The sequence below is a fragment of the Rhincodon typus genome, chromosome 8 (assembly GCF_021869965.1).
Source record: "Rhincodon typus isolate 14 chromosome 8, sRhiTyp1.1, whole genome shotgun sequence".
NCBI lineage: Eukaryota > Metazoa > Chordata > Chondrichthyes > Orectolobiformes > Rhincodontidae > Rhincodon > Rhincodon typus.
In genome coordinates, this window is record NC_063339.1 from 62,879,180 (window position 1) to 62,906,592 (window position 27,413).

Below are 27,413 nucleotides of genomic sequence, written 5' to 3' on the forward strand. Positions count from 1 at the left end.
TCCGTAAAATCCAGACCCCTGGTCATTTTTCTGTCATGAAATTAACATTTCTGTCATTTTTGCTATTATCTTACTGCGATTGAACAGATGTTGGAAGCCAAATAAATATCAAATTTTAATGAGGCTTGTGTTGTACTGAGACAGTCTTCGTGAATTTTATATTGGAGTTAAAGGCCATGGGGAATGCTTGTTCTGTCAGAGCTGGTCTTGTATCAGAAGAAGCAAATGCACATTGAAGAGAGGACTTTTGAAAAGAATGCTGCTGGAAGAGAATTGAGTGCTAATTTATAATGTCTGGAGTAAAGAATGGATGCACAAGTATTATTTTAAAAGGATGTGGATAGCTAAACTGGACTGCTTGTGACAACTGAATATTATCAACAAGTTAATGTCTACATATGTTTCAACTCAGCAACTCTAATTGAGGGTGGTGGGTGCCTGGAACGCGTTGCCAGCGGAGGTGGTAGAGGTGGGCACGATAGCGTCATTTAAGATGTATCTAGACAGATACATGAATGGGCAGGGAGCAGAGGGATACAGATCCTTGGAAAATAGGTGACAGGTTTAGATAGAGGATCTGGATCGGCGCAGGCTTGGAGGGTTGAAGGGCCTGTTCCTGTGCTGTAATTTTCTTTGTTCTTTGTTCTAACTGTGCTTCTTGTTCTACAGATACAAAATGGGTGGACGTATAGTGATTCAATCAATGAAAATATGAAGACCCATCCATTACTGAGACCATACAAAACTTTAACAGAAAGGGTAAGGGATACTAATGAGAGCTTTGTACTTTCAATAGTTAGTTATTGCAGGGAAGTTTTTGATGGTTAAACTGCGTCAGCACTGTGATTACACTGTGACTCTGTTCAATTTGCACCTAAATGCTCAGGTAATTGAAGGGCTTCTCTCTTGAGTAAAGTGTGCATTTCATGTCAGACAAAAATAAACCTTACCTCCGTAGCTTTCTGACTAGTTTAGTTTGGAAGTGCTTTGTTTTATACCCAGCTGACCAAAATTAAATGTTGAGAATAAAGTTAACAGATCCATGTTACCAATTTTCTGATATATCTAGTTATGCATCAGCTGTTGTTTGGCATTATTGTAGTTAAAAGGATGCAGATGCTACTTTTATCAATGATAGCAGAATTTGAGCATCGATTCCCTGATCTTAAGATTGAATTTCCAGCTGCCATCATCCTGTTGAGGTCATTGAATATCTTTTGACATTGCATGCAAGGTGGTGTGTTGAAGCAGCAGGCAACTGGAAGCTCAGGGTCTTTTTTGCAGACAGGACATATGTGTTCTGCAAAGCAGTTGCCCAGTCTACTTTTCATCTCTCCAACATTGCGATCAGTGAATAAGTAGATGACATTGAGTGAAGGGCAAGTAAATCATTACTTCACCTGGAAGGTGTGTGTGGGGCTTTGGATAGCGACAATAGAGGAAGTAACTGGGTGGGTGTTACACCTTCTGCAGTTGTAGGGGAAAACGCTGTCAGGTTGTGGAGGAGGAGTGGACCAAGATGTCCAGGTGGGAACACTGCCTGCAGAATACTGACAGGGCGTGGAAGGGGCGTGCATGTCAGGTGGTGGCATCCCACTGGAGATGGCAGAAATGGTGGCTCAGGATCCTTTGGTATGGAGCGGCTGGGGTGAAAAGTGAGGATCAGGTGGACCCCAATGGTGCTTTAGGGGGGAAGTGAAGTGGCGAGGGCAGAAGTGTGGGAAATGGGTCGGACACAGCTGAGGGTCCTGTCAACCACAGTAGTGGGGAATCCTCAATTGAGGAAAAAGGTGCATATTTCTGAGGCTCCCTGCAGAAGGTGGTATCATCAGAGCAGATGTAATGGAGGCAGAGAAACTGGGAGAATGGGATGGATTCTTTACAGGAAGCAGCGTTTGTGGATGTATAGTAACTGTGGGAGTCAGCAGGTTTGTAATGGATATCAGTGGCCAGCCTATCCCCAGAAATAGAAACAGATGTTGAGGAAGGGAAGGGAGGAGTCAGCAATTGACTAGTTGAAGATGAGTACAAGGTGAAAATTGGAAGCAAAATTGATTAATTTTTTCCAATTCCAGATGAGGGGGAAGCATCACCATTGATTTCATCAGAGTTGAGGGTGGGGGCCTGAGTAGGACTGGAACAAGGAATGTTCCACATACCCCACAATGAGACCTTAATAACTGGGGCCCATGTGGGTGCCCATAGCTACCCTTTTGACCTGACGAAAGTGAGAGGAGTTAAAGGAGAGGTTGTTTAAAGTGCTGACAAGCTCAGCTACACAAAAGAGGGTGATGGTGGATGGGAACCATTTAGACCTTGTTTTGAATGTTTTAATTTAGAGCTCTGGATGGTGACACTGGAGTGTTCAAATTTGTTTCTGTCACATGCATGAACAGGAATCTCTCCCTCTCTTCCTGCCTGTTATTGGCAAGTGTTGGAGGGAATTACAGATTCATACTCAACACCTTTGGTAGTGTAATAAACACCATTGCAGTGACTCACAAGTGATAATTGTTTGACAGTAGCAGTTATGTATCAGTTTTGTAATTTTTTAATGTTATTCAACCTTTTCTACATACATCTTTTTGACATCTATAATTTTTGACTCAGTGTTAACGGCATTTGAACTAAACTCCCTCACAGGTTCAATAGTAGTCAAAATAACCAGAAGTGTGGTCAGGTGAAATGATTCTTCACTGCAGTGTGTCAGTTGTTAGTCATCTGTATTGTAATGGTTGTTATTATATCATTTAATATAATACAGGATACACTATTGGAGCATGCCGATGTTTTGTCTGAAAAAACATGCAGTTAGTAAAATACTGTATCTGTTTCTACTATGGTGTATTAAGAACAAAGAACAAAGAACATTGCAGCACAGGAACAGGCCCTTTAGCCCTGCAAGCTTGCACCGACATGCTGCCCATCACAACAAAACCCCCTACCCTTCCGGGGACTGTATCCCTCTATTCCCATCCTATTCGTGTATTTGTCAAGGCACCCTTTAAAAGTCACTATAGAATCTGCTTCCACTACCTCCCCTGGCAGCAAGTTCCAGGCACCCACCACCCTCTGTGTAAAAAACCTTGCCTTGTACATCACCTTTAAACCTTGCCCCTCGCACCTTAAACCTATGGCCCCTAGTAACTGACTCTTCCACCCTGGGAAAAAGCTTCTGACTGTCCAGTCTTTCCATGCCCTTCATAATCTTGTAAACCTCTATCAGGTCGACCCTCAACCTCCATCGTTCCAGTGAGAACAACCCAAGTTTCGCCAACATCTCCTCATAGCTAATGCCCTCCATACCAGGCAACATCCTGGTAAATCTTTTCTGTACCCTGTCCAAAGCCTTGTGGTAGTGTGGCGACCAGAATTGAACACAGTATTCGAAATGCAGCTTAACTAAGGTTCTATAAAGCTGCAACATTACCTGCCAATTTTTAAACTCATTGCCCCGCCTGATGAAGGCAAGCATGCCATATGCCTCGTTGACGACTTTCTCCACCTGCGTTGCCACTTCAGTGACCTGTGTACCTGTACACCCAGATCCCTCTGCCTATCAGTACTCTTAAGGGTTCTGCCATTTACTGTATATTTTTCATCTGATTTAGACCTTCCAAAATGCATTACCTCACATTTTTCCAGATTAAACTCCATCTGCCATCTCACTGCCCACGTCACTAACCGATCAATATCCAGCTGTAACCTTTGACGGTCCTCATCACTATCAGCAATTCACCAATCTTTGTGTCATCGACAAACTTACTAATCAGACCAGTTACATTTTCCTCCAGATCATTTACGTATATTACAAATAGCAAAGGTCCCAACACTGATCGCTGAGGAACGTCACTAGTCACAGCCCTCCATTCAGAAACACACCTTTCCACTGCTACCCTCTGTCTTCTATGACCAAGCCAGTTTTTTTATCCATCTTGCAAGCTCACCTCTGACCCTGTGTGACTTTAGCTTCTGTATCAGCCTGCCATGAGGGAGCTTGTCAGAGGCCTTGCTGAAGTCCATGTAGACAACATCCACTGCCCTACCCTCATCGATCATCTTCATCACCTCCTCAAAAATCTCAACCACATTAGTGAGACACGACCTCCCCTTCACAAAACCATGTTGCCTCTCGCTAATACGCCCACTTATTTCCAAGTGGGAGTAAATCCTGTCTCGAAGAATCCTCTTCAGTAATTTCCCTACCACTGACGTAAGGCTGACTGGCCTGTTATTAGCTGGATTATCCTTGCCACCCCTCTTAAACAGAGGAACAACATTGGCTATTCTCCAATCCTCTGGGACCTTCCCTGTAACCAGTGAGGATACAAAGATTTCCCTCAAGTCCCCAGCAATTTCCTCCCTTGCCTCTCTCAGTATTCTGGTGTATATACCATCAGGCCCTGGGGACTTGTCTCATTAAGCCTCAAAACAATTTCATGTTTGAAATTTTCAAATTTAATACAGTTTCCAAAGATTTGGCACTTATCAGTAGTTGCTAAGTGTTCAGAATTAATTCTACATATTTGCAAATGCAGAGTTCAATTGGTGATATATGTAATTCTTCAAACACAGGAAAAAGAATTTTATCGCTGGCCAGCCAAGGAATCTTTTCGAGTTATGCTGGCTTTGAATTGGAACATTGAAAGAACAAAAGAAAGTGAAGCCATGATCCAGCACCTGGAAAGTGAGAAATTGCGCAAAGTTTCTCAGGTATTGTAAAGCTCTTCCATGGTCTATTTTGAACTTGTTCCTGGACTTTGTTATGACAGGCAGGGAAGGGAGGGTGAGCAAATTTGGAAAAAAAAAGAGAACATGACAATGAACATTTGTGCAGTTGAGGCCGAGATGAGATCAGCCATGATGGTACTAAATGGTGGTGCAGGTTCAAGGGGCTGAAATGCCTACTCCTTTCCCAGTTTTTATGTTCTTATGACCCATTAATGGTTTATTTGTTCAGAAGAAACTTTTATAAGTCTCCCAGGGTGGGGAGGCAGGAGACTTCAAAAACGTTTTTAAATTGGGTTCCTACATTGCAATCGGGAGCCCAGGTTAAATTTTACTGACACTAGTGTGATCCCTGGGGAGGAAAAATTGGGTGATGCTTGCACCACAAGCAAAATAACCTCTTTACAGGAACTGTGAGCCTGGAGAAGCAGTTATTCTTTCTCGGCTATTCTGCTGCTATGATCATTGACCAACACCACCACCTACACCCCTCCCAGCCCCTTAAGCTCTGATTTTCCCCATGTCTTTCCATCCAGCTGGTTGTGACTCCACACCATTACCACAACAATGTTCTCTTCAATCTCCTGGAACTGTGTGCAGCACTGATCTGTTTCTGCCTGACGGTGACCCAGCCAGTTAGTTTGACTGTCATCAGAAATGGAATAAAAAGATGATCATGTCCTGCTGTCAAATTCAGCAGGACTTCCTCAACCACAGCCTTAACCAGTTCTTCAGCCATTTCCGGTCTCTCAACTTTCCCAATCTCTCTGGAAACGCATGGGCTGTGGAGCCAAATAAATCTCACTTCATTGAAAGCGTTTGCACTTCACACCAATGGTAATCAAGTACTGGAAATGAAATAAATAGCTCAAGTGTTTTTGCTAAATATTCTGACAGTCATCATTGTACAGGTGCTTTGATGTAAATTATTCAAGTTTAGAATGAAAATGACTCTGAATTTTTGTGCAAATTTCTTGTATCATTTCTTGCAGAATTCAGGAGGATACACCCCTGTTCCCGTTGACTTGTCTAATACTTTGCTGTCCAGAGACAATCAGGTTAGTTGATCTACTTTTATCATAGTTTACTTTTGTTAGTTATTAAGCATTTAATATTAAATAATACTTGCTGACCAGGTTCAGAAAGTGTTTCACTAGGATACTCTGGTTCCATACCTGGTCACGGTCTTGACTTAGAACAAACCTAAGAGCTGAAAATCCAAAGTAATACAATTGCAACACTGAAATAATTCCATCACTGAGGAATTCTCACCAAGCCAAGGTTGGTGGTGTCAAGGGAGCCAATGTGGGTCAGCAAGCATAGCAAAAATGCAATGTCATGGAGTGAATTAGGACAGCAGCAGTGGAGTTTTGGGTGATGTTAGATTCATGAAAGGTAGGATGAAGAAGATTGGTCAGGAGAACAAAGCAATAGTCAAGTCTAGACACAGCAAAGGTATCAATGAGAGTTCCAGCAGCGAATGAGCTAAAACAGAGGCCGAGTTGTAAAGGTGGAAGTAGGCAGTCTGAGTGCTGGCACGGATATAGGCTCAGAAGCTCATTTTGGAATCAAATATGACATCGAGGTGTTTGGTCAAGGCTCAGTTGCCAGGGGTTCAGTTAGCTCAGTTGGTTGGACAGTTGGTTTGCGATGCAGTGTGATGTCAACAGCATGGGTTAGGTTCCCACACTGGCTGAGGTTAACATGAAGGATTCTCCTTCTCAGTCTCTCCCCTTTGGGATTATGGTTGGCATGGTCTGGTTGGACCATATGTGCTGAATGACTGTATGATTTTATCTCCACCATTTTCAGTGCTTTGCTTTTATTAAAATCTTGGAATTTCCAACCTTATATCATTATGAAATCTCTATCTCCACGATTGGGCTGTATTTTAAACATGACGCCCTTGGCTTTCAAGGATGTTTTTCATTAGAAGTAAAAAAGTTCTTTGAAAATTGATTTTAACAACCAGAAACATCACAGTCTTCTATTTCAATGATCAGTAAAACAATTGTCAGGGAAACCAATTTCTGTCGTCCTGGGTTTGTAGTAGTTATAATGGGGATATTATTCACATTCACCATCATTATTCCTTTGAATCTTAACCCCAACTCCTGGAGTCATGTGCAATTTCTAAAGAAATCCAGAAGTTTCTATCACTGATACTGTGCTTCCCCTAGGCTGCACTGTTGAACTGCCTAAGAGTGTAAACAAGTAGAAATCTTCCACTGATGAGATTTTGCCTTTTTACACAACAAGTCTTACTGTAAAAATTCTTCCCACAGTTACATTGGGCAGAATCATTTAGAGATCTGAATGATGAGGGCTTTGGCAGGAATCATTGCAGAGTCAGGCAAGACATCTGCAGACGCCTTTCTTGACACTGATTACTTTGTTGCATTTTTTAAGCTTTTGCTGAGTTTCTCCCTAGAGGGTGGCGAGTTGCCAATTAAGGGCTTTTTTATTTGTTAAATGCTCCATTAACAGTTCAACTCACCTCATTAAGGTGCAACTTTCTACATTAGCAAACATGCTAGACATTGAGAGTTCTTACCATGAAGTTAGAATGGGTTAACTGGTGACTTCAACTCACTGCTTGCTCCAAAGGACATCCATGTTGGACACTGTGCACAAACATCCCAAAGCAAGCTCCATGGGCACTGGCCACACAGACACGCCTTCACTCAGGAACTTTGGCATCTGACACGTGCCTGTCTCTAAGAACGCTCATGGCACATCTCCAATCAATTGGAAGCTTCTGCACTTTTTGGTGTTGCATGGGCAATGCTTATTGTAATGCTTCTGAAAAGACACAACATTAAGGACACAGACTCAGCTCATGGGCTGCACCAGGCTGTATCTTCCAGCCTGTTCATTTGCTGTCATAGTCCTCATTCATTCTGAATCTGCCTGGATATTTACAGCAACCCTACCTGACATTGTCTTGCCTTTTTGCACTTTGCCCCCTCAGCCAGAAATACCAGGCTCATCTTATTTCTGTCTTGCCTTCCCATTTAGTACAGACACACAAAGCCAGGAAGGTTGTCGGCAGTCCTCAGTTGAGCCAAGGGAGGTAGCTTTCACTCAGAAACCACTAGCGTAGTAACTCAAGGCCAACCTCCAAAACCAACTTGAGGGGCTTGGACATGGTGAGTCAGCTGCTTGGGCGGTCAGAATCAGGATGCTTTCCACATAAGGGGTGAGGAGCAGAATGTCAGATAGCAGACCACCCATCTTGAATCATTCTGCCCTACTATGGGCTGCTTTCCTCCTGGAATGAGAAAGAGAGGCCTGTATTATGGGAGATGAAAGTGGTGGCACAGCTGGTATTTTCAGTATAGGTCGGGGACTGTCCGAAGTGGGCAGCACAGAGGGTATGCAGGGTTACTGCTGTAGGGTGTTGTGGTGGATGAGAGTGAGTGGGGAAAATATTGCAGACAATAGTGAGAGTGGGAGAGCATGATGGTTGGTAAGATGTGGGTCCAGTAGCAGAGATAGAATGAGTGTGAGGTACGGGAGAGAAGATGGGTGGCCCTTACCCTGGTGAAGTGGAGAAGGTATTGATTCCTTCCTGTGGTCATGTGAGTTCCTCCAGATGTCCGAGGTTGCACTGACCTGGGCAGGAATCTTGCACCAGGCTGGCATGGCCGATAATTTTGGACTCCACTTCTCATCCTGGGGAAAAGGAAGTTATATCTCAGCACCCACACATCCACCATTAGCACCCAAAACCTCCAGGTTCTGCCTTGAAATGACATCCTCTATTTGCCCTGGCCCAGGGTAAATACCAGAAACTGTGCAGAATAGTACTTGACAGACAGCACTTGCCCAGGGACGTAATGGACTTTAAAAGATGATGTAGGCACAAGAGATTGTGGTCTTTTGGCAAATACCCTTGAAGTGGTGAATTGTTCCAGGAATAGAGTGTGGTAAGATATGGAAAGAATCAGAAATGCTATAGGGATGGGGTAGATAGTTAATGAGGCAAATGCGGTAAGGTATGTTGAGAAATCTCATTAGGCCACATAGTGATAAATCCTCTAAATAACTCAACGTAGCTTTGCTTAGCTGTACAACAATAAGATTCAGCCCATCTTGTTAAATGAGGTGTAACTTTTTTAAAAAAAATACTAAATTCATAATCATTTCTCAATAACCTCAATGTTCCTGCTCAAGTTATTTTGTATTTGTGGACTATCAAATGTGGTATGATTTTTTTAAAAAAATGTCTTTTTAAGTTCATGAAAAATCCATTTCTGGCGTATCCCCATATCATGCCTCTATCATTTACTTCACAATCTTTGTAATGTTTTTTGGTTTGCTGTCAGTGAGAATACTTCAATGTGATTGGCTGCTTATTCTGCTTGATGACCTTAATGTTGCTGAATACTTAGTGATCCCCTTCACCTGGCACTGGAAAGGGGAGAGGCACTGAGATATAGAGATAGACATAAAGATAGAGACATAGAGATCACTGGATCTTTATGGTAACTTCCTTTGAAATCCGTGGCAAGCACCATTGCTAACTGTGAGATCCAGGCCACTATGTACAGTCACTATTTGTCTCACTTTAGATTCATCTGCAACAAGAAGAAATCTAAATCATCTCCTGTTAACATTCAATGGCATTTGTGTTCCTGAATCCCCCACTAACAACAACCTGGGCTACCATTGATTAGAAACTGGACCAGTCATATAAATGCTATGGCTACTCAAGCAGGACAGAGACTTTGAATTCTGTGGCGAGTAACTTACATCCTGACTTCCCAAAGCCTGTTGATCATCTACAAGTCATCAGGAATGTGATGGCATGTTCTGCACTGGTATAGGTAGATATAGCTCCAATAATACTGAAGAACCTCAACACCATCTACAACAAAGCAGCCTGCTTGTTTGGCACATCAGGTTCTTTTGAGAGCATCTTCCAACCCATGAACTTTCCCATCTAGAAGGACAAGGGCAGCAGATGTGTGGGAACATCATCACCTGCAAGTTCTGCGCCCCCCCCCCCCCCCACCCCACAAACCCCACAGCATGCTGACATGCAACTATATCGTTGTTCCTTTAATCTTGCTGGGTCAAAATCCTGGAACTCTCTTCTATCAACATGGTGGGAATATCCATGTCACATGGAGTGCAATGATTCAACAAAATAGCTCACCATCACCATCTTGGGGGCAACGAGTGATGGGCAGTAAATGCTGGCCCAGCCAGCAATGCCCACATCCTGTGAAAGAATTTTTTGTTAAATTGATTGTATGTTTCTTTTAAAACAGCTACACATTGTTGCAATGTTCTTTAGAAACCAGACTTAATTAACCTGTTTCTTTTCTCTGACCACACATACTTTCCAAAGTTTTATTTTAAACTATGACTCCAAGACTGTATAAAAATTCATAATTTATCCAATGAAATTTTTTGTTATTGTTCATTTATGACCTAGGTAATGACTGAGCTTATGGCAGAAAATTATTATAATATTTGGGCCAAGAAGAGAAAAGCAGAATTAGAAAGTAAAGGTGCGTCATATTAAAGTAATTTGTGTACTTATCCATGAAGTTACTTTTGAACTGTTTTATATTAAGTGATCCCTTTCATGAGGTAAAGTAACAATGAAGTTAAGAAATTGCATTGTATTGAAATAGATTTGTTGCTATGCTTTCTATGCTAAAACTCGTGGAACCAAACTGCATTTGGGTATCATTACCTGAGGTAAGATTGTAAGAATAAGAACAGAAGTAGGCAATTTGGTTCCTTTGAGCTTTAACTCCAATTTCTTGCCTATCCTTCATAACCCTAACACATCTGTTGATCAAACTCCCTCTTGAAAATGTTCAATACCCAGCCATTAGTGCTTTCTGAGGAATGGAATTCCAAAAGCTAACATGCACTGAGAAAATAAATTCCTCATTTCGATCTTAAATGGGAACATGCTTGCTCTAAAACTGCGACCCTTATTTACAGACTTCACCAAAAGGGGAAACATCCATTTGTGCATAACAGTTTTATAATCAACAATTTTACTGAACTAATCATTGCAATCCTGCTTGGAATCAATAAAATAAATTAATGACTTTGTATAAAAGACCCATTACAAAATTCTGAACATGCAGTTTTTATGTGTGGCAGATCCAAGTGTGAAGTTTTTGAATAAGTTCTTCTTGAAGTCCATTCAATTTGCTTTTTGTTTGGTGATATTTGTGTGAATAAATGGTCAAGGACACAGTCTTTTGTTCAGTTTTTGCTGGTAGCAGACTTAGTAAATGAGGTTGTTGACTTGCTCGCCGAGCTGGCTTGTTTTTGTTCAGGCATTTCGTCACCATGCTCAGTGACATCATCAGTGAGGCCTCCGATGAAGCAATGTTGTTCTACTCCACTTGGAATTTATACTGTCCGATCTGTTATGGTGAGTAGTATCATTTCCGGTTTTGATCTGTACAGGTTTGTATATGGAGTCCAATTCCATGTGTTTGTTGATTGCATTATGGGTTGAGAACCATTCCTCTAGGAATTCCCATGCACATCTATGTTTGGCTTGGGCTACTGTAGTTACATTGGTTACTATGTACATAGTAGTCCAGGCCAGTTCATCGGAGGTCTCACTAAAGATGTTACCTTGTATGGTGACAAAACGTCTGATCGAAAACAAGCCAGCTTGGCGAGCAAGTCAACAACCTCACCCACAACCTCAAAATCTTTGCTAAAACCTTAAACTTGCTAATAACTGCCAAGTAACTATCATAGTATTTCAACCTGTCAAATTATAATAGGTGGTGGCAGTCAAACTTCACTTATGCCTTATGATACTTTGACTGCCAAGGAGAAAGCTCGAGATCGTGACAAGGCTCATGAACTCTTCAAGTTCCTCCAAGTGAATGGCTATGCAGTATCCAGGTAATAAATGTGTACTTCCTGCATGTAAGAACTTAGTGAATGAAAATGGAAACGTTAGTTGATTTTGTATTGTTGCGTGGTAAGGTGCTGACATGTTAATCTGAGCCATCTAAAATATGAATCAAAGAACCAGTAATAGTCTTACTGACCAACAATAAAACATTAAAACACGAACAAAATACTGTAAATGTTGGAAATCTGGAATAAGAACCAAATTAGTTGGAAATACTCAGCAGGCCTGGCAGTGTCTAAATGGAGACAAACATAGTACTGTTTCCGGTTGATGACCATTAGTCATATCTTGGCAAAGGGCAGTTGATCTGAAACATTAGACTGAATCTTCCTGTGAGAATTAGTATCCTAACGTTGGAAACATGTGTGAGTCACAAACCAGCATATGTTCTTAGTGCACCTGCCCGAGTAACTTTACATGAGGTGGTCTCTGAATTGGCTAATTAAGCTTTTACCATCCAACTGAGGAGAGGGAATTGACCAAGTGAACAAGAGGCCAGATAGGAGCAACAATATTCTAACGGCAACATCTTTCCCACTGGGAGAAGTGAGCAATGAATGAGAAGAGCTCCCTGAAGGACATCTCAAAATGGAGGTGCTCATGAAGGCTCCAGTCTTCAATGGTAAAAACAGATATGCGAGCATACACATAGGAAGCAAGAGTAAACAATTCACTTCCAGTTGGTTGCTGTGCCACTTAATAAGATCATGTTTGATCTGCATGTGTCCACATTCCTGCCTTTAATTTTTCACTATTAATCTTTCACTCCCTTGTTATTCAAAAATCTATTAAGCTATATCGGACAAGAAATCAATCAATCAATCAATCAATCAATGACTTCGCTTTCACAATTCACTGGAGAAGAGAGTTCCAAAGTCTTATGACTCCGAGAGAAAAATATCTTTCCTTTTTTCTGACTTCAATAGGATGCATCTCTTTTTTTTAAAACTGTTTCTTCACAAGGGGAAGCATTCTTTCAGCATCCACCCTGTCGAACCCCTCAGGATTGCATTTAGATAACATCATCTCTCAATCCTCTAAGCCCTGATGAATGGAGGTCCAGCCTATCTAACCATTTCTGATAAGATGAGCAACCCCCTCCTCTCCCCCCAAGTCCGCAACGCCCAATCTCCAATCCCCAATCCCCGTGCATCCCTTTTCAGGTATCAGTTGAATACTTGGATTGTAGATATCTATCAGGAGCCTGAACATGATGTTCTGAATATCTAGTCACTGGTTCATGTGTTTAAGAATATAACTTTAGTTTTAGGAATATAACTTTTAGGTTGTATGTTAAAAAGGTCAGAACAGAGGAGAGCAAGTTATGAAACAGCAGGTGATATTACTTAGCTAAAGAGCTGGAGATGTGTTGCCTGCAAAGCTTGCAGTAATTGAAATCCAGTGAGATGTCTTGTTAACATAGAACATAGAATATAGAACATAGAACATTACAGCGCAGTACAGGCCCTTCGGCCCTTGCTGTTGCGCCGACCTGTGAAACCAATCTGAAGCCCATCTAACCTAAACTATTCCATTATCATCCATATGTTTATCCAATGACCATTTAAATGCCCTTAAAGTTGGCGAGTCTACTATTTTTGCAGGCAGGGCATTCCACGCCCTTACTACTCTGAGTAAAGAACCTACCTCTGACATCTGTCCTATATCTATCACCCCTCAATTTAAAGCTATGTCCCCTTGTGCTAGCCATCACCATCCGAGGAAAAAGGCTCCCACTATCCACCCTATCTAATCCTCTGATCATCTTGTATGTCTCTATCAAGTCACCTCTTAACCACCTTCTCTCTAATGAAAACAGCCTCAAGACCCTCAGCCTTTCCTCATAAGACCTTCCCTCCATACCAGGCAACATCCTGGTAAATCTCCTCTGCACCCTTTCCAATGCTTCCACATCCTTCCTATAATGCGGTGACCAGAACTGTACGCAATACTCCAAGTGCGGCCGCACCAGAGTTTTGTATAGCTCATGGCTCCGAAACTCAATCCCTCTACCAATAAACCTAACATACCGTACGCCTTCTTAACAACGCTATCAACCTGGGTGGCAACTTTCAGTGATCTATGCACATGGACACCGAGATCTTTCTGCTCATCCACACTACCAAGAATCTTACCATTAGCCCAGTACTCTGTATTCCTGTTACTCCTTCCAAAGTGAATCACCTCACACTTTTCCGCATTAAACTCCATTTGCCACCTCTCAGCCCAGCTCTGCAGCTTATCTATGTCCCTCTGTAACCTGCAACATCCTTCCGCACTATCCACAACTCCACCAACTTTGGTGTCATCCGCAAATTTACTAACCCATCCTTCTACGCCCTCATCCAGGTCATTTATAAAAATGACAAACAGCAGTGGCCCCAAAACAGATCCTTCAGGTACACCACTAGTAACTGAACTCCAGGATGAACATTTCCCATCAACCACCACCCTCTGTCTTCTTACAGCTAGCCAATTTCTGATCCAAACCGCTAAATCACCCTCAATCCCATGCCTCCGTATTTTCTGCAATAGCCTACCATGGGGAACCTTATCAAACGCTTTACTGAAATCCATATACACCACATCAACCGCTTTACCCTCATCCACCTGTTTGGTCACCTTCTCAAAGAACTGTTTGGGAGTTAAATTGGATTATAAATAGTCAGTAAACCTGGACAAAGTGAAAAATGCATTTAATTCGATCAGATCAAAGAAGAAATTGTAAATTAGGAGGAATTAACCTAAAGGTCAGTATAAGAATAGCCCACAGCACTCTACACCATCAAGATGGGTGCAGTTTAGGAAGGCACTCAATTTGACTGATTATTTTCTCTCTCCCTGGGAGAGGGTCTGAGTTGCACTTTGGACCAAATGTGGTTTGTAGCTCACAGAAGGAGCTTAGTCATATTAAGTGGCAGTTAGACAGACCTATGCTGTAAAACAGAGTAAAACACCAACTTCATCATGCAGGATGGATGAGGCTTAGTCTTAGTTTGAATCTTTTAAGGAACGGAAGCTGGAAGATTGCCTAGATTGATGTTAGTGGAAGAATCTACAATTAGACCTCATAGGGTCTTACTGCAAAATAAAGTAACCAGTAAAGTAACGATGGAACTATTGGAAAAGTATTGAGAATAAGGAACGGAGACCTCCACAGTCAAGAGAGGGAAAACGAGTTTTAAACCTGAGAATAGCTAGAGTTGAGAAAACATTTCTCCAAAGGACTGTAGTTTAATTATAGGTAGCCCCTATAGAAGTTAATCACTTTTAAGGTTAACATGTCTATAAGAGAATCCTTGGGGGGAAGTAGAAGGTAAACCTAAGTGCATAATATAGATGGTTATAAACATATCGTTAAGTTAATAGTATGTTCATTATTTAATTTTTGTATATATAAGTTTGTATTTCATTAAAGAAAAGTAAAATCTTGTGGTGTTACATCAATTTGTTTTAAATATAAAAGTTATTTTGATGTAGTTTTAAACATTAACCCTTGGATAATAGTGGAGGGATCACTCCTGCAGAAGAGTTTCTGCGGCTTCTACTGAAACATGTTGAATATTATGGTGCCCCTTATGTCACCAACTAATTCAGTCATGAATGGACCAGCAAGTGTCTGTCTCTACAACGTTGTTGGGCTCCCAATGCAACAGTGAGATGCAGGACAGTCCAACGTGGAAACGTTGCAACGTTAGGAGAAAAATTACCCTGGAGAAGAGCCTTAAACTATTGCATTATCTGTCAACTTTATTGGAGCGGGCTACTGAATCCAATGGCAGCTGACCCCTGGAAATCGTCGTCAGATTGGGACAGCATCAGGGATCAGTTCCGACAACTCATGCCAACTTCCCTCAGCCCCTCGGCCTCTGAACCCTGATTCCTAGCTTCTGCACAATCCACCGCCACTGATTCAGCACAATTCAGCCCATTAATGCTATGTTGCTGTCCACTGGTGGCTGCCAGGCCTCCTGAGTATTTTCAGCTTGAAACGGTAAAACATGACTGAGAATATTAGTGTCAGAAGTTGCATAGCTCAATAATTTGAACTTGTGTTTACAGAGGCCTAAAGGATATGGAGTTGGATTCCTCCTCTTTTGAGAAGCGATTTGCTTATAAATTCTTAGTAAAGGTGCTACAATGTGTCGACTCAGCTCAGGAGTTTATTGCACATTTAGGTATGTGACTACATTCCAGACAATATTTAGTCACCACCAATTCTCCACCATTAACACTTCCAATACTAATAGTTATATTTTAAAACACAAACTATTAATCTATTCTACACTTGACAGAAATATTCATATCACTATTAAAAAGTGTTCTAGAAAACTGCTAATACAAATTTGTTACACTAATATGAAGTGCTAAATTTGTACTCTAATATTTTGCATGCAATACATAAAACTGGTGAGTTACTGGCAGAAAATTATGAAGTACTAAGTTCATTGCAGATTTTGTTTTTCCCAATCAACCTGTTCAGATATGTTATGACATGCCTCAGGAGTAGCTGGAACTTGAACCCAGACCTCCTGGCTCAGAATCAGGGACATTATTACTGCACCACAAGAGCCCTATTCAGGTCCTTGCAGCTTTCTCTTGCAGATAAACTCAGAAGTTTAACAGCTGCCCTCACTTAAGTTTCACTGGTGCATTGCCCTTAATGGGCTTTGCATGTAAATTAATCAATAGGAAAATACAAGTAATTTCTGGTGGTGATTAATAGATGAAAAGGTATCACAGGTGATTTGATGATAGGAAAAAAAAAGTCCCATTGTGTGTAAGAGCACTTCTGGATGTAAGTAATAAAAAAAATTAAACTTCCACCTAGGGATCTTCTGCTGCTGTTGCTAGTGTCCCTGCCTCTGAGCTGAAACATTTGGGTTCAAGTCCTGCCTGACTCTGAGGTGTGTAATAATATCTCTAAACAGGTTGATTACAAAATATCTAACTACCTATCTGTTTAAGAAAAGCCTAAACTTTCCTTGTCAAACCCAGATGGTAATATCTTTTGGCCACATAATGAGACTGAGGCCCTGTTCCTTATTCCTGTTGTCATCAATTGTCAGGTGGAGGGATCACTCCTGCAGAAGAGTTTCTGCAGCTTCTGCTGAAACATGATGAATATTATGGTGCACCTTATGTCACCAACTAATTCAGCCACAGATGGACCAGTAATTGTCTGTCTCTACAACATTGTTGGGCTCTCAATGCAACAGTGAGATGTAGGACAGTCCAATGTGGAAAAGTTGCAACGTCAGGAGAAAATTACCCTTGAGAATGGCTGGAAAACGTTGCCAGAACTGGGACAGCACTAGGCAGCTGTTCCGATGATTCGTGTCAACTTCCCTCAGCCCCTCAGCCTCTGAATCCTGATCCCCACCTTCCCCATCACTCACCGTTACTGATTCAGCACAATTCAACCCATTAATGCTATGTCGCTGTCCACTGGTGCTGCCAGGCCCACTGAGTGATTTCACTATTCTCTGTGGCTCCCGTCCAGGCCATTCTCAGTGAAGGCAGGGTCAGGCATGCATTGGTTTTCAAAAAAGTGACCCGTGCAATCTTAAATTGCCTGCTCATTGCCTGCTCACTGTAGCAGGTTAAAGTGAGATTGGCAAACCCCTGATGTTAGCAATATTGGATGTGAATTGAACTGTACATTCACATGCTCTATATTGGGCAGGAAGGTTGAAATTGTCCCATCTGTTTTTACTGTGATGCTGATATATCTAATCCACGTTTAATTGAGGATATTTTAGTATCCAATGATATTTTAAAGCTCTATAATAAAACTTGTTGCCCATGTAATAGTTTTTCCCTTCAGTTGGCCTAAGATCCTTTTTATTTACGGTGAGAGGCACACAACCATTACAGAATCTTAAAACGAAGAGGCTCTTATCTTAACAGGATGTGGTTAATTGCATGATAGAGATAAAGTACCAGTTATATTAACTAAATAGATATTATTACTAAGACTCAGTTGGCTGGATGTTGGTTTGCCATGCAGAGTGATGCCAGCAGCATAAGTTCAATTCTCACACCAGCTGAGGTTATCATGAAGGACTCTCCTTCTCAATCTCTTCTCTCGCCTGAGCCATCATGATCTTGAGGTTAAACCACCAACAGTCAATCTCTCTCTCTCTCTCTCTCCCCTTCTCTCTGTAATGAGAGAGCAGCCCTATGGTCTAGCAGGACTATTGCGCCTTTACCTTTTTTATACTAAGATTATCAGGGTACATAGGTAACAGATTTGTCCTCTTTGAGATCCAGAGCGAGTCTCCTAATTTCTCATCCCACACTGCATGATATCATCAGGTTATGTGGAACTTAACACAGTCTGAAACATTAAACCTTTCAGAACCATTAACTTATACCTCAGCACATTTACAGACTTGTCATTGCTGTGTTGCTCCAAGGCAAATCAAATATATCAAACATACAACAATAATGATACCGGTAATTGGTTTCAGATGCTAAATAAAATTGAACTGAAACAATAAGTGGATTATTAAATCATCAATGCTGTCCCTTTATCGTGCCATGAAATGCTTTCTGTTTAAGTCGCTGAGTTTGATTTGCGTTTTCTCGATGAAATTTCCCCTTGAAACAAAATGACAAGGGAAGACAGATTCTTATTTATAATTACGGATTCTGTAATTAAACTGCAACATGCTGATCGTGATCATAGAATACAGTTTAATTAATGGGTTGTCAAATGTTGAGGAAAATTGGCCTCCTTTCAATATTCATTGAAACCACCTGATATAAGCAGATTTCACCATGGTGCAATTGTAGCAAGCTGTGAGTGTATGCTGGCAAACCGGTCCCTGTTCTTTGGTTATTTTGCTCTGTAGCTGACAATAAGGAGATGTGCTGAATGATGTCTGCATCCTGTTTCTCCTTCCCCCTGAGGACTTAGCTGGCGTCTGCTTCTTCATTGGAGAACTTGGATCAAAAGCTAGCCACTTGGGGAATAGATTTATGGAGCGCATATCTACATTCTTGCCTGAAGTTTTAAGTCCTGTTAACACTCACACATATTTTATTCAATATAAATAAAGCTTTTGAGCTGATCGGTGACATTTATTGAGTGAGAAAGTGCTTGATCACACGTTTATATTTTTCAAAGGTTAGTTGTATCTGTTCCACTTTATTTACAAGTATTTTGTTTCTGCCTAAAGTTTTGCTGTGATTGAATAATCTTTGTTTATATTGACAGAGGCTATTGTCAGCAGTGGTAAAGCAGATAAATCTCCTCATGAGCAGGAGATAAAATTTTTTGCCAAGGTGAGCGACATTCCAAAGCCTTATTAAAGGAGATTTCCTTTTCCAGATAGTTAGATTGACTTGAAAAATTGTTTTGTCAAAATCTAATAACCAGTCACAACTTTTTGCTAAAAATTACAAAAAGAAGTGTTTTTTTTAAGTGTTTAACTTCCAAAGGTAACTTAGCAATTTCTCACTATTAGGTCTGTTTTTACAAACTGCAGGGATATATTTAAAGTGTTTCATTGTGAATCACAACAGTAAATGAAGATTGCATCCATCCTATGAGTTCTTAATTGTTTAATCTTACTGACCACAGACATCCATATGATCAGCTCGTGGTAGGCATGAACCCTGCCACCTTGGCCACTGACCAAAAATATAATTTCAAGCAAAAACAGTCAAGAAAGATAAATGATCAGGGAAATGTAATGGGAATTGATAAAATGAACGATAATTAAACTGAGAAAGTGAAGATGAATGATGGCAGAGAGACCCTATTTTTATATTTGTTGATTATTACACTATTATGGTTAAATGAAAAGTGGAGATTTAAGCAATGATTCAAGTATATTATAAAAGATGGATCCTGTGAAAATCGTCTTTGATGTATAATATGCTGCAGTATAGGAGGTGTAAATAATTGTTGCTTTGGTGATATTATTCCCATCAGTACATTTCTGGTTTAAGTACTCTTGCATCAACTGCAGCCCCTTGTATAGTAGTTTTAATGTAATAAGAGCCCCAAGTTTATTCACATAGGATGGAATATGCAGAGTGATCGCAGCAGAAGTTGCGAAATTTATCACCAGTGCAGTTGCAAACATATCAAAGAGATTTTTAAAATTAGACAGGAAGGAAAGATTTAAGAACATAGAACAGATTTAGGGAGCTTATGACAGATGGTAGCACCTAAACTTGTCAAACATGCCTTAATCTGCAGTTTCAGATTCACAACAATGATAAACTTACCGTATAGCTGCAGGGCCTGACTGGAGAAATACAAAGGAGCAAATTACTGCAGATGCTGGAATCTGTGCTGAAAACGAAAATGCTAGAGATCACAGTGTGTCGGGCAGCAACCTTGGAGAGAAAGCAAGCTAACGTTTCAAGTCTGGATGACTCTTCATCGAAACATTAGCTCGCACTCTCTGTGTGGATGCTGCCTGATCCACTAAGAACTCCAGCATTTGTTGTTTTTAGTGAAAATAGGATACCATCTGACAAGGACTTGGGCTGCAACAACCAAACCAATTAAAGTGTTATGATAAATGCACCATGACATGCAATTGACAGAATGCAGCAGAGTATACGTCAAAGAATGCTATTTAATCCATTATCACAACGTCAGCTATTTCAAGGATACCACATGAAGATTTAACTGCAACAGTTAGGCAGCAGACTTCATTATGCACTTTGAAAAGTTACTCTAGAAATTGACAATTTTCATATGGAAGGCAAATCTATTTGATACTTTTCTGAACATAAGTATCCTATAGGAAAATACTGTGTAAATTTAGTACGAGAATGACACATTGCTTCTTAAGTTGGCTTGTTTTGTACTATCTGAATTGAATTTACTGTAAATTCAAGGGAGTAGTTACCAACAGTTCCAAAAACAGTTTGGATAAATGCATCTAATTTAAAATCATTGTTCAGCAAATGAAATTTCAAAAAAAAATTCTATTCCAGATTCTGCTCCCTTCTATTGATGAATATTTTAAGAACCACTGTATGTACTTCTTATCTTCTCCAACCAAGAGTCTGAGTGGCAGTGGATATGCATCCAACAAGGAAAAGGAAATGATAGTAAGGTAGGAAGATATTTTGTTTAAAACCTATAGTATAGTAAGCACTGTGTTAAGGGTCTGGATTTTAGATTTGGGGCCAGTACCCCACTATTGGCTGAATTTCTGGGTCTTGACCTGTATCACATCGAGGCCCATTGTGCTTCTTTACAAATGCTCAATTAATAACTGGGAGTGCATTCATTGCCCAGTTTGAGTTTGGCTGGTTCCCAAGGCTGGCTTTCAATTGCACCATCAGAGATGGATGCCTCCAGGATATATAGGAGAGACAGGGCATTGGAAGTGTCCTCTGGAAATGTTTTTAAAGGGTGAGAGTGAAAGTGTCCATTACTCCTGAGTCAGAACTGTGGAAGGAAAACCCAGCGTAATTATGAGAGCTCTCCCGCAGACTATTCTTTTATTTCACTCTTGGGATGTAGGTATCGCTCGCTAACCCACTGTATATTGCCAGTTACCCTTTAGAAGATAGTAGTGGGCTGGCTGACGTAGTTATTCCCATGGAATCGAACAATACAGACAATGTACCAGGCACCGCCATCACTTGATATGTTCCATCACACTGGCAGGACAGACCAAGCAGAGGTGGCAGAACAGTAGTACCCATTCAGAAGGGAATTGCCTTAGGCGCCCTCAACCTTCAAAGTCCATCACCAAAAATAACTCTGTAGTGCCGCTACTGGTTGAGATGGCTGAGGCCCAAAGGAGATGGTTGCTACAGTGGAACTGCGGCAGGTGGTGAGGGAACCAACAAGAGGGTAAGCCAACTGGACTTTGCCTTTGCCTGGTTGCCTGCACATTTGCCTCCACTCCACTGACCATCTTCATTGAAAACTATACTGTCGCCCTTTCAAATTTGGGTCAAAATCCTGGGACTGTAGCTACAGCAGTTCAAGACTGCAGATCACTTGTAATATCTGAAAAGCAATTAGGAATGGGCAGTAAATGTTGGGCTAACCTGTGAAGTTCTTATCCCATGAACAAATAATAAAAATACTGTGAGATGATAAAATAGTCTTCAAGCATAGAAAATATTGACTACAGTTAAAATTGATTTGTGAGGAGGAGAAAATGAAGTTTAACTGGCATTTGAACAAAGCAAATTTAAGGAACTTTATGTATTTAAAGTTTTCTTCAATATCATTACTCCGAAATTAACTTTATGGAGATTCAAGTTAAAAATATCTCAGGTTGAAACTTTAATTCACTAAAATTTTTGTTGATTTTGTTAACATCTCAGTATGGGTGTATTGATATAATTTTCTACTTTTTGTTTCTCTTTTCTTTGCTGTTCTGTTCTAGTATTTTCTGCAAACTTGCTGCTCTCGTCAGACATAGAATCTCTCTCTTCGGTAAGCAGTCTTCCCACCTCCTTAATCTCTTTACTTGTTGAATGGATGTCAAATGCATCAAGTGCAAAATTCCTGAAGAAAAGACCTCATGAATTTAGTAGTGGGTTTAATGCCTGTAGAGATGGTGGGAAGGGCAGGAAAGCTACTACGAAATTGGTAAATTCTTTCAGTAATATTAATTTATATTCCATGTGCCCATGGAATCTGAATCTGGCACCTCAATAAGCCTACAAGGTATATAGTATCATCAATTTATTTCTTGCAAACTAAATATGATTTTAATTTTAAAGCAAACTTTTAAAAGAAGTTGTCATTCCAATCCAATCTTTCATATGTATTAGCACAGGAAACAGGAGTAGGCCATTCAACTTGTTGAGCCTGACCAAGGTTAATCAAACACTATAATGTCTTTTACCCACCCTATCCCCATAATCCCATGTGCTACTGGAAATCAGAAATCTATCAATGTCTACCTTAAACATTCTCAAAGACTGAGCTTCTGCAGCTCCCTGTAGTTGAGCATTCCAAAAACTCTCAACCTTCCGAGTTAAAAATAATTCTCCACACCTCAGACCTAAGTTGGCATCTCATTTATTTTTAAATTGTATGTACTGGTTCTAGACTCCCCTTCCAGTGGAAACATCTGACCTTCACCCACCTGTCTCTTCCTTTCAGTGTTTTGCAAGTTTCAATTAGATCACCTCTCATTCTTCGGAACTCTACAGAATATGGGCCCAGTTTGCCAATTTCTCTTCAAAAGACAGTCCCACCATCATAGAAACAAGTCTAGTGAATCTTTGTCATACTCCCTCTATAGCAATAATATCTTTCCCGAGATAAGGAGACCAAAACTGCACACAGTACTCCATTTGCAGTCTAACCAAACTTGTCTACAATTGAAACAGGACTTCACTGCTCCTGTACTCAAACCCTTTTGTAATAAAGACTTACATTCTATTAGCCTTCCTAATAACATGCTTCCCCAGCATGTTAGTCTTTAGTAGGTTATTGACAAGGACACCCTTTGTACATGTACACTTTCCAACTTCTCATAAGAAATACTCTGCACATCTGTTTCTCCGGCAAAGTGCATAACCTCACACTTTTTCTACGTTACGTTTTCATCTGCCATGTTCTTGTTCACTCACCAAGTCTGTGCAAATCCTTTTAAAGCCGCTTTACATCTTTGTCACAACACACATTTCCACTTAGTTTTATGTCATCTACAAATTTGTATTGGGCTGCCTCGAATACAACTGCTTTGTTTTTCTTAGTTAGAGAACCAAGCCTGTTCACAATATTTCAGCGGTGGTCTGACTGGTACTCTGTACAATTTTTGCCAGATCTCCCTATTTTTATATTTCTGCCCCTTTGAAATAAAGGCTAACAGTCTATTTGCTTTCCCTATTATTTCCTGAACTTGGATGTTAGCTTGTTGTAATTCATGCATAAGAACCCCTAAAATCTCTCTCTGCTGCAACCTTCTGCAGTCTTTCTCCAATTAAATAATATTTAGTTGCTTCACCCTTCTGAAAGTGAATAATCTCATGTTTTCCTACATTGTATTCCATCAGCCAAGGTTTTGCCCACTCACTTAACATTTCTACCTATTCAGCAAGTGTTGTTTGCATTACACTTTCCAGACAGACCTGCCTGGGAACAATATGACTTGGACAGATCGGTATCAGGTCTAGTTCCTGTACTGCAATATCCAGCAAGCTATACTAGGGTAGCACTTTAACTCTGGGGTTCCTAAACCATGAATTGCGACCCTACCAATGGGATCATGAGATGAGCTGTTCGGGTTGTGAGCTCCTCCGCTTATTCCAAGGCAGCACTGAGGAGACAAATCCAAGACATAATGAACTAATACAGCTCACTTAAGTGACATTTGAATAAGACCCAAACCTAACACAGACTGGGGTTTTCTAATGCCTTCTTTGATGAAATGTGCAGCTGCTCTCCCAACTATGTGCCCAGTTCCTTTGCAGTTGAATATCTCTTTGCTGTCTATGGCATCAACATTATTTACATAAATTAATCAACGTTAATTATGTTTGCATAACTCAACATTGTAATGGATTGATGTTCTCGTGTATTTCATTTCTCATCTCTAAAGGCAGTGACTCTGGTACAATGGTAAACTGTTTACACATCTTGGCACGGACACTGGACCCAAGGTAATTCTGTCACTTCTTTATGTCGCCATTTCAGTATTCATCATTTTGAATGATGGTTGTTGAACCCTTTGGCTGGAGTTATGCAATTTCCCACAATTGTGCCCTTTAGAACTGTTATGAAGTCTGGATCAGAGCTGGTGAAAGCTGGCCTCCGATCCTTCTTTGAAAATGCAGCAGAAGATCTGGAAAAAACACTAGAAAATCTGAAACTCGGAAAGTTCACACATTCACGATCTCAACTCAAGGGAGTTACCCAGAACATCAATTACACAACCGTCGCTCTGTTACCTGTGCTGACTTCAATCTTTGACCACATTAGTCAACATCAATTTGGAGTCGATATTATCTGTGAGTAATCAAAATTGAATACTGCTATAAACTTCATCATTGTCTGGACTATGAACACTTTACTCTGACTCAACACATTACTCTGACTCATTACCTTATTTGTAACTGTAGTGGGCAAAATCTGAAATGGATTATGGCTTGAATAATTTAGCAGAATTTGCTGGAAAAGATGCACCTGGTTACTTAGACTTTTCCCTTCACCCTTCAGTTCAAAGGTATTTTGTTCTGTAAGTTTCCAGAAGCTGGTAATAGCATAATAAGGACCATTGATTATCTGGGATCTTGGTGAATGATATGATCAGCAGCCCCATAATAGTAAAATACTGCAGACACTGGAGATCTGAAATGAAAACAGGAAATGCTGAAAGGACTGAGCAGTTCAGCCAACTTCAATGGAGAGAGAAAGAGTAGAAGTTTCATCAGAACTTGAGGAAGTACATCTCCTTAATGACATTTAAGAATTAAGAAATAACTTGAGGAAGTACTGAAGAAGTGGTTGAATTAGAGTCTAATCTGGTACTTTCAAGGGAATAAAACAGGAAGGAAAGATTGGGTTAAGAAAGAGAGAGAAACAGAAATTAAGTAAGCACAAATGTAAATCATTTTAAATTCTTCAGCATCACTTTCTAAAAGATTGAGGTTCCGTATTTTATTGTCCACTTTCAGAAGTAGAGAGATCAATTGACAATCATAATTGATAATCATAGTCATATTGTTAAAAGAATACTTGCGCTTTTTTAGACTTAATTTTGCAGCTTCATGCAGCAGTTTAATTAAACTGCAGACGTGATTAAAGGCAAGATCCTATTTTACGAAGCTATGGATGAATTATCCAGAAAGTTTTATTGATTTGCAGTTGACTAGCTATTTCCTCCTCACTGCAAGTTGCTGTCTGATTTGCATGCATATAATTAGCGAACATTCACACGAATGTGGTTTTACAACAAATTTTGGCTCCTTGTGTTCCGAATTGGACTGCAGCCTCTCGGAAAGATGCAAAGACTACAGATGGAAAGACACAAGATATCATGAGGGAAAACGAACTAGAAAAACTAAAACTCTTTCATTATAAGAAGCGATCTGTAAGCATTTAAAATTAAAAAGAATCATGATAAAATAGATAATGAAAATGTTTTAAATTAAAAGTTATGCATATTTATTTTTACACATTAAGGTCTTAAACATGGAATACCCTCCCAAAAAGATAGGTAAAGGAGAACTTGTTGAAGTGAGGTGGTTAAACACTTAGAAATTAAGTTTTTAAATAGTTTTGTTGAAAGGCCATGTTAAAAAAAAGGTTACTTTGCACTACAGAACTTGAATAGTGCTGAAATGAGAGATGAGAAACTGAAGCTCACTCATTATGACAAATCCAAGAATGCTGAATTTTAAATAGTCACAAAAATGTATACTGTAGGAGCAAAGAGTGTTGATTTGTTGGTAAGTTGACTGTGATTGGTTGAAGGCTTTCCAAAGAGAAAGCAACAGGGAACCGGCGACTGCCTGGTAATTTAGTATAGGGACAAGGCTTGGGGATAAGAACTGCAGATGCTGGAAGCCAGAGTCTATAGGCCTGAGGCTGGAAAAGCCAGCAGGTCAGACAGCAGCAGAAGAGCAGGAAAGTCAACGTTTCAGACTGAAACCTTTCGTCAGGACTGACCCACTGACTTTCCTGTTCCTCTGATGCTGTCTGACCTGCTGTGTTTTTCCAGCCTCAGAGCTATAGACTCTTGAATGTATTCCTTTTATGAGCTGGGAAAGAACCTCTGAAAAAAAATGCATGTCATTTCCATAAATGACTGTCTTAAAATGGTCATTACAGTAGCTGTTGGTGCAATTGGGATTGTTCAGCAAGTGTTGTCCATTCACAGAATCTCTTCTAGATGTAGACAAATCAGCACCCTTTCTAGTTTGGGATTCTTATTTATGTCCTGACGAGTGGCAGATGGAAGTCTTTAACAAATGTCTCATCTATCAGCAACAACCAAGAAAATAGGAGGAAATGGATAGACTTTTAACAGTGCTCCCTCTCCTATCCCACCACCTATAGCACTAACCCATGATGGCCTCCTTTTGTGCTAGAAAATTCCTCAAATCTGTAGAATATATTTTCATGACTGTTGCCTAGGAATCTAGATGGAGCACAAATAGAGGAAAGTGTAGTAGCGAGGATTGCATGCCCAGAACAGAAATTGCCAGGTTTCATTTTCATTGCCATCACTGATAGAAAAATCCAAAAAGTTTTGTGGTGGTTGCAAAAGGTCCCCACAGCAGCCATGCTCCTTTTTCTCCCAGGTGAAGCCAAACATTTGGTCCATAAAGAAAAGTGTATGTTCCTATGATCCTATTGGAATATAATATGATGCGGCAAAGTACATAGTAAATTGCTCAAGTACTAGGTTTGTCTAGTACTATACCTCAGGCAGGAATGAAGAAGGGTCCATGTTTTAAACGCTTATCCATCGGATATCTGTATAGATATCCCCGTGGATGTTGCCTGGCCAGCTACAAGTGTCTTCAATATTTTTTGTTCTTGTGCTGCATTTTTGTAGCTGCTCCATTTGGTCTGCACTATCTTGGACAGTAAACAAAAATATCTTAGAGTTCTATTCACCAACGAAGGCACAGGCAGCCTCTCTTTGTTTTAGTTCCTGACATAATGAGTGCATTGAGTTAGTGAAAACAGGATGAGTACAGTTACCACACGAACTGAGACCGACAATGATACTTCAGAGCTGTAACTAAAATGGAATATGCTATGAAATCAGGATGGCTGGATCAGTATTGAACTTGTGGTTTGTTTTGTTATTTGATCAAAATTTTC

At 40.3% G+C, this 27,413-nt stretch overlaps 1 protein-coding gene across 1 annotated transcript in view; it reads left to right on the plus strand.

Annotated features, from left to right (window-relative positions):
• Window positions 1-27,413, plus strand: part of ryr3 (ryanodine receptor 3) — a 363,324-nt gene that overhangs the window by 261,756 nt on the left and 74,155 nt on the right. Inside the window, exons 53-63 of the mRNA XM_048600437.1 lie at window positions 670-759; window positions 4,576-4,713; window positions 5,721-5,786; window positions 10,172-10,247; window positions 11,499-11,622; window positions 15,698-15,813; window positions 18,858-18,925; window positions 20,597-20,718; window positions 22,012-22,061; window positions 24,181-24,241; window positions 24,351-24,589. Coding sequence (XP_048456394.1) covers window positions 670-759; window positions 4,576-4,713; window positions 5,721-5,786; window positions 10,172-10,247; window positions 11,499-11,622; window positions 15,698-15,813; window positions 18,858-18,925; window positions 20,597-20,718; window positions 22,012-22,061; window positions 24,181-24,241; window positions 24,351-24,589 — 1,150 coding nt within the window. The remainder of the gene's footprint in view (window positions 1-669; window positions 760-4,575; window positions 4,714-5,720; window positions 5,787-10,171; window positions 10,248-11,498; window positions 11,623-15,697; window positions 15,814-18,857; window positions 18,926-20,596; window positions 20,719-22,011; window positions 22,062-24,180; window positions 24,242-24,350; window positions 24,590-27,413) is intronic.